At 35.6% G+C, this 13,723-nt stretch overlaps 1 protein-coding gene across 1 annotated transcript; it reads left to right on the forward strand.

Moving 5' to 3' along the window:
- The first annotated feature begins 853 nt into the window (after nt 1-853).
- On the forward strand, nt 854-5,727 carry LOC145104403 (protein FAR1-RELATED SEQUENCE 5-like). Its single transcript, XM_079041657.1, has 11 exons — nt 854-859; nt 1,038-1,099; nt 2,208-2,242; nt 2,361-2,504; nt 2,953-3,751; nt 3,832-4,027; nt 4,333-4,674; nt 4,777-4,968; nt 5,059-5,239; nt 5,394-5,563; nt 5,722-5,727. Exons 1-11 carry the CDS (start codon nt 854-856, stop codon nt 5,725-5,727), a joined length of 2,133 nt encoding a protein of 710 aa, XP_078897783.1.
- The last annotated feature ends 7,996 nt before the right edge of the window (nt 5,728-13,723 follow it).

Consider the following 13,723-nt stretch of genomic DNA (forward strand, 5'->3'; position numbering starts at 1 on the left):
AAAAATGGAAGGACGGGGATGGTTGTGGTCGTCGACAATAAAGATGATGGTGGTGGTCGTCGACAATAAAGATGATGATGGTGGTCAGTAGCCGATTGGATGGTCGGCGTGAAGAATTCTTCAACCGGTGATGAATGATTGATCCTACACCGGTGATGAATTCATCAGATCAGTCTATAAAATGGGGGAATTAGGTTAAAATCAACGTAACTAGCAAAATTATAGGGAGTATTTGTGGAAGTTATTTATCAAATTACCTAGTTACCCTTATTGATTTATTTAATTATTGTTTTTTCTATTAAATTTTGATTGGCCCACATTTATGCATACAATAACACAATAAATACTTTAAACACCTGAACCTATCTATCTATCTACATATATATATATATATATATATATATATATATATATATATATATATATATATATATATATATATATATATATATATATATATATATATATATAGAGAGAGAGAGAGAGAGAGAGATAGGTTCAGGTGTTTAATGTATTTATTGTGTTATTGTATGCATAACTGTGGGCCAATCATTCTTAACGGGTATTAATGTAATCTTACTATATAATTTATATTTTCCGAGTTAATTAAAGTTTGATTGATATCAATCAAATTCCTAAATATCAGGCTATTAAATATGGATCTTATCAACGAAAATAATATATATATATATATATATATATATATATATATATATATATATATATATATATATATATATATATATATATATATATATATATATATATATATATGCATCATATACGTTTTATTCGATTGCAGATTCATCGTTCATCATCTTCATATCATTTTTCTTATTCTGATATTTCGTTAATGGAGGTATGTTGTTCATGCACGTTTTTATTTTGATAGTGTTGAATAATCGTTTATCATATGCATATAAATTTTGTTCTATTCATAGTTCAGAATAATCCTTCATCAGATTAATATCATATTTGTTCTTATGATATTTCATTGATGAAATTCATATTTTGAATTTTATTTTTGTGTTTTTCAGAACAAAGATAATATTGATAACAATAACAAGGACTTTTCTGATAACAATGGTCGGAATGTCAAGTAATCCCAAGTGAATCAAGATCGGAAGAAAATAAGAAGATGTGGGATTTGTTTTGGTGTTGGTCATGATAGGAGGAACTGTTCTCAAGCAAGGGTCAAGAGAGAGTAGATGTTTATTTCGTCAACATATTTTAGGAATTGAATAATGATTTCAATTTAGTCTTATCGGATTTTATGGAGTTTTATTTCAGTCTAATAATGATATGGATTCATGAATTTTAGGGGTTTATCCTTGTAAGTTTATGTTTTCATTCAATTAATATTAATAATTTTCATTTTGAGTTTGATTAAATTTTCATACATTTTCTTATTTATCATATGTCTACAGATATGTTGTTGTAAATGTATTTTTGTTCTCATATTTTTGTGCAATTCTTCGTAAATTGTGTTATACATAATGTTATATGTAAACATTCTGTTAGAATGATGGCTATAAAAAGTATTAGAATGTAAATGTTGATTACAAGATACAGAATAAACAAAAACACAATTTAATGTATGTTTTTTAATTCATTTTGTTTTTCTATTCGTATAGTATAAGTGTTCCCAAATTCGTTTTAATTAATGATTAATCAAAGATTCCGTTAGAATTATTATTATCAAATTCTTCCATAATGTTAATTTGTACTATAATATACCGATCAAACATGAGCAAAATAAATTTAGTGTAATTCTTATTACATATATTCTTACAGAATAAGATTGTGGTATAATGAGACCGTGGTATAATTATGTCTTTGTTAAGTTGTACGAGAATATACAGAACAAATGTGTGAAAAATAATTTTTTTATAAATTTTGTTTCAAATATTCTCACAGAATAACAGTCTGGCATATTCATTGATTTCTTAGTATATGTGTTTATGTCATAATAAATCAGAAATCATTTGTAAATTCATAAAAAAAAAAATTAAAGTTTGCTGAATAAATTAATTAAAAGTCTAATTTAAAACGCAGGATGTTTCGAAGTCTTATCTATGGAATATATTATATTTGGAATATGAATATGTCAAATATTTACAATATCATGATGAATAATACAATGTTTCTTATCTTTACAATGTTTCTAAAACTTTAAAAAACTAAATAATTGATAACAATGAATGCAGATATCACGCCTTTTTAGTTACATATCAATTACACGGTTTCTCCTTTTTTAATATATACTGAATTGGCTCAAAGTTTGTAATATTAAATTTATTTTGCTTTCTCCAATCAACTGGTGTTCCATCGTGCTGTAAATTATCTTATGAATGATACAGTATCAGCTGGTGACGATCATATTCATGATCAACATGAATATCCTAAGGATTATGCACATGATTATGAAGATTTCGGGTTAGGTGGTCATGATTCTCTACATAATATCGATTTTCAAATATCCGAGAATAGCAATCTAAATTTAGGTGAATTTACTTTATAAGTTTTTATACTTGTTAATTTTTATAATAATAATGTTGAACTTTTATATTGTTTTTTGCAATATGGCGTAACTTGCACTTGCAAAGATGAGGATCCATTAGAACACATTCAAGATCATATATATGACAATTCCGAATATCATTTCGGTGATTGTAGTAATCATAACCCAGGTGATGTATTTTAAGTATTTATATATATATATATATATATATATATATATATATATATATACGTATCCATTACACATTCTAATTAAAAGATGCAGAAAACGAATTCGAGTTCAATGATAATGAGGCAGATTATACTATAGCCGATGATAACATTGATTTTTAGAAAGGTTAGTACACGAATAAGAAAAAAGTTTAATAAACTAGATTAATTCTTTGCCAATTTTTTAATTTGTTTTAAATGTTCATCCTTTTTTTTATGCAGAACAATCTCATGTTACACATGATTATGTTTCTCCTGGTGGATCATCTTATTGGATTCCTGTTGTTTCTGACCACATCAAACCTAAAATCAATTCAATTTTTGATTCATATAGTGCAACATTATCAATGTATTACAACTACGCATCATTAGCAGGCTTTGATGTCAGGCTTGGACCAATTAGAACCACCGAATCCGGCATTATCACACAACGACATTTGCTATGCAATCGGGAAGGTAAACCAAGAACTGGTAAAGTGGATACTTTAGACCCTCAACATAATAAGATTCAGAGAAGGAAAGACTCATTTAGGTGCGAATGCAAAGCGAAAATTGATTTTATTCTAGTACATGGTACTAATAAATATATTGTTGCTGAATTTGTCGAACAACATAATCATGAGTTGTTTGGTAAGAACAATATGTTTTTGTCTCGTACAAAGAGGAAACTTGATTATTCACAGGAGATGTTTATTCATAACTTGTCAAAGCAAAATATTAGTGCCTCAAGAGCACATAGATTGTATACCGGACTTCAGGGTGGTTCTGACATTCGAGGTGGGTTGGTTTCTGATTTCAAGAACAGTACGAGAAATCTCAATTCTTACATAGGTTCCAGGGATGCAAAATTCCTTGTAGTGAAGATGTTGGAAAGGAAAAAAAATATCCCAAGTTTTTCTTTCGAGTTTAAAGTTGTTGAGAAAAAATTGAATTCGATTTTTTGGGCTGACGAAACCGCAAAGTACAACTACAATGCTTTTGGAGACGTTGTATCTCTGGATGCCACATTCAGCATGAATAAGTATTTTTAAATTTTGCAATGTTATCACAAAATTTTTCTTGCTTCCAATAACGCTTACCAATTTTTATTTTTTAAAACAGATATCATATGGTTTTCGTACCGTTCACTGGGATAGATAATCATAAGAAATGTGTGACTTTTGGTGCTGGACTTTTGAGTATAGAAGATGGTAGTTCTTATTCTTGGCTGCTTAGAGCATTTTTGAAAGCATTCAAAAAACAATCTACGCTTGTTCTAACAGATCAAGATCCAGCTTTAAACAAGGATGTTAATGAAGTATTTCCAATGTCAGCACACAGGTTTTGTATGTGGCATATTACAAAAAACTGACAAACAAGGTGAATATTTTTTTTATATTCAAAACAATGTCACTATGTTTACCTTGTTAGTACATATCGTTTAATCAGAATATAATTCTTTCAGAACAAATAATATGACAGAATTACAATTTAAAAGGTTGTTTTGCTAGAATGTTATTCTAAATTCTTTTAGAATTTATGTTTATACCATTCATACCCTTCATTCGTTGTATACCACGAGTATATATTTTATACCAATCTATATTTTTTATTTTTATTCAGATAACATCGCAACTAGCCACAAACTCAGCTTTTCGAAAGCGTCTTCACTCTATAATTTGGAATTCTAAGCTGGAACCACATGATTTTGAAAAGGCATGGAAATCTTGTTTACATGAGTTTAACATTTCAAATAACAAGTGGATGCAAGAGATGTATGGGTTGCGTAGACGTTGGGTGCCTGCATTTTTCAAGGACATACCGATGTCTGGTCTTATGAGAACTACATCAATGTCGGAAGGCCAAAATTGGTCGTTTCAGAACAACACCCTTACTGGTTCTTATCTTTTAATGTTTATGATGACATTTGAGGGTGTTATGGAACGTCAAAGGCGTAATCAATTTGTCAACGACTTTAACACTGCTACAACACTTCCTAGATTCATCACATCTAGTCCAATTGAACCACATGCTTCAAAGGTCTACACTCGTAAAAAAATTTAGCAGGTGCAGAAAGAGATTTCAGATTCTGATAATACTTGTTTCCAAATGAGTGTTACTTCTAATAATGGTGTTGACACTATTATTGTATTGGAGAAGCAAAAGAACATAACCACAAGTCAACCATCAAGTCCTGTTGTTGATGACAAACTTGAGGAATACCATTACGATTGTCTTACAGAGGATACCCAATACATGGTACGTTATTACTTCATTATATAATTATTTTTTTTAATCACACAACAAGACTTTATAACTAAAACTCATATTTTATCATACATATTCCAGGTTACACACTCAACAATAGATGGTTCATACAAATGTACCTGCATGCATTTTGAACATGTCGGTCTTTTGTGTAGGCACATATTCTGTGTCTTTAAGTACTACAGTATTGAACAAATTCCTGAAGAATACATTATGAGACGGTGGCGTCGGGATGTTATTCCAACAGAATTGCTTAAAAGGCGTTTTTTCTAATTCTTTGCTAGACTCTAACTTTGACATGACGGCTATTGAAATTTTCTCAAATGTAGATCGTTGCGTTTCATGTTTAAGCCATGATACATCGAAGTTAAAGTCACACCTTTAAGAGTTCAATAAGCTGAAGAAAAAATTTGTAGTTGATTGTCCAGCCCCTGAGATGCCATCAAGAGAATCATTCTACAACCAGATTATAGGTGTAGAATTAACTAATGATGTTCCCGATATTGAGAATCCATCAGATATTCGTAATAAGGGAACTGGCAGTCGTGGTAAGAGATTAAAATCAAAAAAAGAAATGCTGGAAAAAGTAAGTTCGAAGCCTAAGCGAAAGTGTGCTTTATGTAAACAGATGGCTAACCATGATAAACGAAATTGTCCTCTTAAAAAACCTGTCTAAGTAGTATGCTTTATATGTAGTTTTTTTTAATATTATATTACAGTAAAACTTTTTTGTTTCACATTTAGTTCTAATATTGCTTACAAATTTCATAGTCTTTAATATAATTGTCATATATTGTTATACACTTTTGCATACTTAGTTTTAATTCTTTATCCAAGCTTGTTTCCCCAACTTTATAACTATGTACAATCACTATTTTCCATTAGTTTTTTTAATTCCCCAAAAACACAATTTTTCCTAATCAAATTAAACACACTTAACTTTAAGCCATTTACATCAATTCTGACAGAACAATTTAATACCGAAAATAAAAAATCATAACATATTTTTATAGGTATTCCATTTTACATACATTCTTTCATAAGATTGACAACCATTTCGATATTTTATAAATTTAAGACCCGTGAAAAACACTACTATGTAGCAAACAAAAAAATGCATATTTTCAGCCAAACATGGAAGAACATAATGTTCATACATTCTACCACTTATAACATAAGTTATTATATTCTTTCAGAACATTATGTACAGATAATTCTAACAATTCTTATCCACGATTAATGTGTGTCCTAACTTGTAAGAACATAATCTTCATACATTCTAGCACCTGTAATCAACTTATTGTATTCTTTCAGAACATGATGTTCTTATAATTCTAACAATTCTTATCCACGATTAATGAGTATCCTAACTTGTAAGAGCATAATCTTCATAGATTCTACCACGATTAATGTGTATCCTATCTGAAATATAACATTGAAACAAACATGGAAAATCATAATCTTCATACATTCTACCACTTGTAATCAAGTACTTTTACTCTTTCAGAATATGATGTACAGATAATTATAACAATTCTTATCCACGATTAATGAGTATACTGTGACAACCCGAAATTTCTATTCTGTACAACCATTCAATTCAATAGAAGTCAGAACTGTTTCTGCTAATTTTCAAGCTTTTTGGAATAAGTTTGAGTGTTTTAAAGTTAGTACTTTAGGAGATATCAGGAGAGATGATGCCCTAGGTTTTATTGTGCAACAATAAAGTCCCAAAACTCCAAGAGTTTGGAGTTTACGGCCTAAACAAGGGTGTTTACGGCCGTAAACCCTAAAGGGGGTATAAATATGACACTTAGTCATTATTTACCACTTTTTCACATTTTCAAGATCCAAACTCAAATCCTCTCAAGTATCATCCGACTTTTCTTCTTGATCTTCAACTTTGTAAGTGTTTCTAGCCCTAAAAAGTTGATATCTTACTTAATCTAGTGATCTTACATGATTCCATCCGTGAAATCATTCCAAAAGTGTAGATCTTCAAGTTTCACCAAGAACACACACTAGTGTTCTTGGACTTTTAGCACCTTTTCAAGCTTCTACATAGTAAGTACTCTTACTCTAGTGTATTATAAGACTTGTTACACTTCTAAACATCTAGAAAACACCAAGGAATCATAAAATCAAAGGTGTTTACGGTCCAAGAACACCTTGGACCGTAAACCCTAACAAAGGGGCCAAAGTGGCCCTAGTCCCTTACCAAGCCTTGGAAACTAGCCTAGACCCCTTCCTTGATGTGGTTAGTACTTGAAAACATCAAAAGACCATAAACCATTTGGGTTTACGGCCGTAAACCCAAAGACAAATGGTCCAAGGACCGTAAACTCCACAAAGGAGTGAAATGGTGCCCTAAACACTTCCTAAGGCTTAAACATGAAGTAGGAATGCTTCTAATGACTTGTAAAGCTTCAAAACACAACATGGTAAAAGTACCATGAGTTTACGGCCGTAAACTCATGGGTTTACGACCATAAACTCAAGGGGTGATGGTCACAAAACCGTAAACTCCAAAGGAGTTTACCCTTGAACCCTAAAATCAATTACAAGGTCCTACCACCCTTAGATGCAATCCTTAGGACTTATAGCACTTAAATCAAGTGTTTTACATGTCTTAGGATGTCTTAACTTGGTTAATTAGTTGTTTAATGACTAATTGGATACATATATGTGTTATTATATGTTAACTAGGATCCTTGTGTGTGTTCAAGTCTTCACTTGACACTTAGCATCCTATACATTCTGTTCATCCAAACCACTCACTACAGGTGAGTTCATACCCCTTAATTAACCTTTTAAACGTTTTAAATGCTTTTATGGGGGGGGGGAATACAAGTTGAACAATTATAGTTATTATATCAATCACATGTGATTAATAACTACCAAACAAGTGGATTTCTTACTTTTCAAACAGTGTTACCAAACTGTTTTACAAACTCTTTTTCATATCAAATGCTTTTTTCAAACCCTATTACATGTCAAATATAGTTACTTAAACTCTTTTAAACTTATATTCTGTTAAAAGTGTATCTATATAGATATAGTTATATAAGTAGGATTGAAAGGACTTAGGACTGATAGCTCACCTTACTTCCTGTTCCTTGTTTGGTTGTGGACTTAGGGTATCAGGGTTATTTGTCCGAAGGTCGTTTGAATCCTAGTTATATATTATGTATATGTATATAGATATAAAAGGTTATTTCTTTCCAGTTCAATACCTTTGGGTAGCAAGGGTATACAAACATGTTCATACATACAAACAACATTTCTAGTAAACTATAATAGGTATAGTTTAGGAAGTTACAAATCTATTACTAGACCAATGAAACATACAATGAGTCAGTTCATACATGTGTCATAACTTATAGTGATGAGAAACAAACATAACTTATAGTGATGAGAAACAAACATAACTTATAGTGATGAGAAACAAACATAATACATAGTGAAGAGAAACAAACAATACCATACAGAGAGAACATACATACAGGCTAGACAGAGGAAGAACACACAATACAGCTAGCACATACATTACATATACATTATTACAGTTATGTGAGCCACGTAACGGGGCATGTCACCACCTGCCATGACCGTTTTGTATCCAGAATCTCCTTAATTGGGGAGCGTATGAGTTTGTGTATAGATCTATACTGGATTGACTATCCTACACCTTGCTGCTCGCTACAGTGGGACTTGCAAGTCTACGGGTGCCAAACGTCATTTCTTACGACGTCTTACATCGTCGTTTTACTAGAGTCGGTAGCAGGATACAGGCCGATCACATGGTACCTTAAATAACAATTGATTTAAGGTAGTTAGTACAGCAGTAGTTACGTAATTCAACACTACAGTACTATTTCATTTTCCCATTACATTCACTTTGTGAACATTCACACAATGAACAGTAATGTTAAAACTATATTTTTGGTTAATGATAGTCAGATTTGGGAAAATACATACTCTTACAAGAGACACACACACAGACACTAGATGCCTTGGTAGAAGGCTACTTTTAGTAGGAAACATAGGGTTTTCTAGGAGAATTCAAACTTTTACAAACTTATACAAACATCTTACAAACATCTTACAAACATCTTACAAATGCTTTCATACAAAAATACAGACACTAATATACTTATGATCTCACCAGCTTTAAAGCTAATAAACTCTTTCAAAATAACTTGTATTCTCAGGTCACCAGTAGACAGGTACTGGTGCCAGGTTTTGAGAAGATGGAGCTCGTTCAAGACTCATCTTTTATTTTGATACATATTTTTGGTGTCTATTTAACTTGACAGAACACACTTGTATGAAATTATATTATTAATGCAATGGATGATGTTGTTGCTTGTTTACTACTTTGCATTGTTATGATACTGTACATGACGTCCTCCACCCCCGAACGTTTCCGCCGTTCCGGTTTTGGGGTGTGACAGATTGGTATCAGAGCATTATTTATAGTGAATCGAGTGTATCAACCCATAAAAGATATACGAACTATAAACACAGCGGGATTAAAATACTCTGATAAAGAGTTTATACTTTAAATAATAAAATATTTAACTAAGTACACATGCCTGCATTCATACTAAAATCAGTGTCACTAGGACAGAACAAAAGTATTACGATTGTTGGACAGCACAAGTAGACTTAGAGACATATAGTCAAATCTGGGAAGATATAGCCTGATCAACTATATTATCTGAGGGTTGACTAGCATGTGCCTAAGTGTGGTTGTGAGGTTGCAACAAGTCTAAAAACTTACCAACACTACTACAATGAGAACATTAGAACAGAACATAAACTTAAAATACTATAGGAGTATTTTGTGTTACTATTAATTACTTATCTGAGAACTAAAGGTCTTTATTAGTATGTCAATAGTTGCTGAGTGGATACACTAAGGTTATATGTGTCTAGGATATCATAGACTTAGAATCTGTGATCTTTGCTTTACTTCTTGTTCCTTGTTTGGTTGTGGGCTTAGAGTTAGGGTCACTTATTCGAAGGTCTATCCTGTCTTGGTTACATATGATTGGTATGCACTACGCAAATGTTGAAGTAACTGATAAAGATCATCTTATAATTATCTAATTAGTGCGTCTATTTAGTTATTTCTTTATCCTTTTTCTCGCGTAGATAAAATGGCTGGATTCCATCTTCCCGGAGACCCGTACTACCCCAACCGCGGCAATGCAGGATGGCTGGGAGAAGAGCCAGAAGATGATCACCCAATCCCGTTGGATGATCACGAAGCTGAAGGCTTTTCTGATGATTCTGACTCGGAGCCGGAAGTCAACAACCAACCCCCAGCTGCTCAAGACCTAAACCCAAACCATCTTCCAGCATTTCAAGGACCCACACCTCTGTGGGCCACAAACTTGAATAGATGGAGTCAAGAACAAGGTCAACCCATTCCCTACAATGGAGACAGAAGCTTCTACAACCTCACCGAGGGAGGTTCAGCTGACAGGGTCCTACCCATCATGATTCGTAGGATTTCCCGGAACACAGTACAGGGTCGAGCAACTATCGACCGAGTCGTAGAGATTGACGCTAACTCTGGCGTTAACACCGTCCGCATTCGCCAACTTGAGTCTGCTCATGAAAGGACTCAGGTCCGCAATGCAGTTCTGTAAAGGGAACTTACTGAGACCCAAGCTGAAGTCAGGGAACTTCGAGCTCAGCAAGTAAGGTCCGATAGGCGCGTGAGGGACATAGAACGTCTTCTGTCGGAGTCAAGAACTCACTCTAGTAGTTCTCGTCGCCGATAGAGTCTCATCGACTTCTTTTTTGGATATAACCTAGTTTGTGTAAAAACTCTAGTATAATTTCCTATCTTTGTAAATCTTAGACCTGTTAAGTCTTGATTAGGTCGTAGTTCTGTCAAAATGTTCCCATCTTGGTTGATGTAAGGCCTACTTCTAGGTCATTTTTCCCAAACTTGTTACATCTGTAATGCCAGTATTATTGACAGATACCTAATCTTATGGAAATCAATATCCAATTGCTATCATCTGCTAGTACAAGATCTTCGTTCAAACGTGCTATTCAATTGTGCTGTTGGGCTATGGAGAGTTAGTCCATGAGTCATTCTCATCAATTTTCTATTAAATTCTTATCAATATCTTCATCTTTGTAAACTTATAGTTGAAAGATGCCTCCTCGTAAATCAACAAGACGCAATCCTCCCGCACCGACACCACCTGCTCCTCAATTCGATACGGCAACTCTAAATGCTGCTGTAGCTGCGGCTGTGGCTACAGCCATGGCAAAATATCATTCTTCTGGTTCCACTGGAGGAGGAACCCTTGTCCTATCTACTCATGGTGAAATCCATGTGCGCTTGAAAGGGTGCTTCTACAAGGACTTCACTAACTGCAAGCCATTGTCCTTCAAAGGGACAGGCGGAGTCATTGCCCTCTCGCAATGGTTCGAGAAGACCGAATCGGTTTTCGAAATCTGCTCCTGTCCAGAAGGGAGCAAGGTCAAGTTTGCTGCTTGCACCTTTGAGTCAAAAGCCCTAACATGGTGTAATAGCCATGTCAAGTCACTATCCCTTATAGTGGCAAATTCTATGGGTTGGGAAGCTCTGAGAGAGCTAATGGTTGAAGAGTACTGCCCGAGGGGCGAAATCCAAAAACTGGAGGAAGAACTGTGGAGCCTAACCATGAGGAGCTCCAACATAGTCTCCTACACCGCCAGGTTCTGCGAACTGGTGGCCCTCTGTCCCAACATGGTTCACACAGAGGGAAAGAAGGTCGAAAGCTACATATGGGGGCTGGTGCCTCCATACCAGGGCAATGTTTTGGCTTCAAACCCCACTACATTTGATAGTGCCAAGCGATTGGCACAGCGGCTCATAGACCATGGGGTTCGTACCCCGGCCGCAACAACGACCCTGGCCATCTCAGAACCCGCCAAAACCGCTGATTCCAAGCGGAAGTTCTGGGATGACAAAAAGAAGAAGAAGGCTGCCAAAAAGCAACAGGTCGTGGCAGTTCATGCTGCGATAGCACCTGCCGCTGCTGCTCCGGTAAAGCAGTACGCTGGAAGTTTTCCTAAGTGCAACAAATGCAACTTCCACCACGTCGGTGCCTGCCGGGAAATGCAGTGTATGAACTGCAACAGGAAGGGGCACACAACCCGTTTCTGTAAAGCTCCGGCGAGGCCAATCAACCAAGTCCCCGACACAGGAGTGGGCCAAGCTTGCTACGGTTGTGGCGAGGTAGGCCACTACAAAAGAAACTGCCCGAAGGCAGGGAATGCCGGTGGAGTGGCAAGAGTTCTGGCCATAGGCCACGAGGAAGCGGTTGTCGACCCCACAGTGGTCACTGGTACGTTTCTCCTCGATAACTCTTATGCATGCATTCTGTTTGATAGTGGAGCAGAGAGGAGTTTAGTGAACCAAAACTTTGCTCATTTACTTAAGCAAAAATCACGAGCACTTAAAGAATCGTTCACTGTAGAAATGGCTAATGGAAAGACAGAGAGCACTAGCAGTATATACATAGGGTGTACCCTAACTTTAGATAGCCATTCATCTTCGATCGATCTCATGCCGGTCTTAATTAAAAGTTTCGACGTCATTATCGGCATGGATTGGTTGAGTCTTCATCGTGCCGAAATCATGTGTTACGAAAAGGTTGTACGCCTTAATCTGCCGTCTAGCGAAACGCTAGTAGTTTATGGCGACAAACCCTGCATGAACCTTCGTATCATCTCGAGCATTCAAGCTCAGAAATTCTTACGAAAGGAATGTCACGCATTCCTTGCTCATGTGGTCGATGTGAGCCAAGAAACGAAAGACATTCAGAACATTCCAGTAGTACGCGACTTTCCCGACATCTTTCCGGAAGAACTCCCAGGATTACCTCCGCAACGTCAAGTCGAGTTTAGAATCGACTTAGTTTCAGGGGCTACCCCCGTAGCCAAATCGCCCTATCGTCTAGCACCTGCAGAGATGCAAGAACTGTCCTGTTAACTTAACGAACTGCTCATCAAGGGCTTTATAAGACCAAGCTTCTCACCCTGGGGAGCTCCAGTCTTGTTCGTCAAGAAGAAAGACGGATCGTTTCGTATGTGCATCGACTACAGGGAGCTCAACAAACTGACCGTCAAAAATCGTTATCCTTTGCCTCGTATCTACGATTTATTTGACCAACTTCAAGGGGCGAACTTCTTTTCAAAAATCGACTTAAGATCCGGATATCACCAATTACGAGTGCTAGGGGAGGATGTTCCGAAGATAGCCTTCCGAACTCGTTATGGGCACTACGAATTCGTAGTGATGCCGTTCGGATTAACAAACGCACCTGTTGTATTCATGGACTTAATGAATAGGGTGTGTCGTCCTTACTTGGATCAGTTCGTCATCGTCTTCATCGATGACATACTTATCTATTCTCGTAGTAAGGAGGAACATAGTCAACATCTACGACAGGTCTTAGAAACACTTCGTTCGGAGAAGCTCTATGTGAAGTTCTCGAAATGCGAATTTTGGATCCGACGAGTCGAATTCTTAGGGCACGTGGTTAGCGAAGAGGGAATACACGTGGACCCTTCCAAAATTAAAGCCATTGAGAGCTGGTCAGCACCGAAGACGCCTACAGAAATTCGTCAATTTCTAGGCCTCGCTGGCTACTATCGCAGGTTCATTCAGAACTTCTCCCGCATTGCGAAACCTCTTACAACACTGACCCAGAAGGGCATGGCCTTTGAATGGGAA

This window comes from Lactuca virosa, chromosome 4 (genome assembly GCF_052849685.1).
Source record: "Lactuca virosa cultivar CGN04683 chromosome 4, Lactuca_virosa_CGN04683_v6, whole genome shotgun sequence".
Classification (NCBI taxonomy): domain Eukaryota; kingdom Viridiplantae; phylum Streptophyta; class Magnoliopsida; order Asterales; family Asteraceae; genus Lactuca; species Lactuca virosa.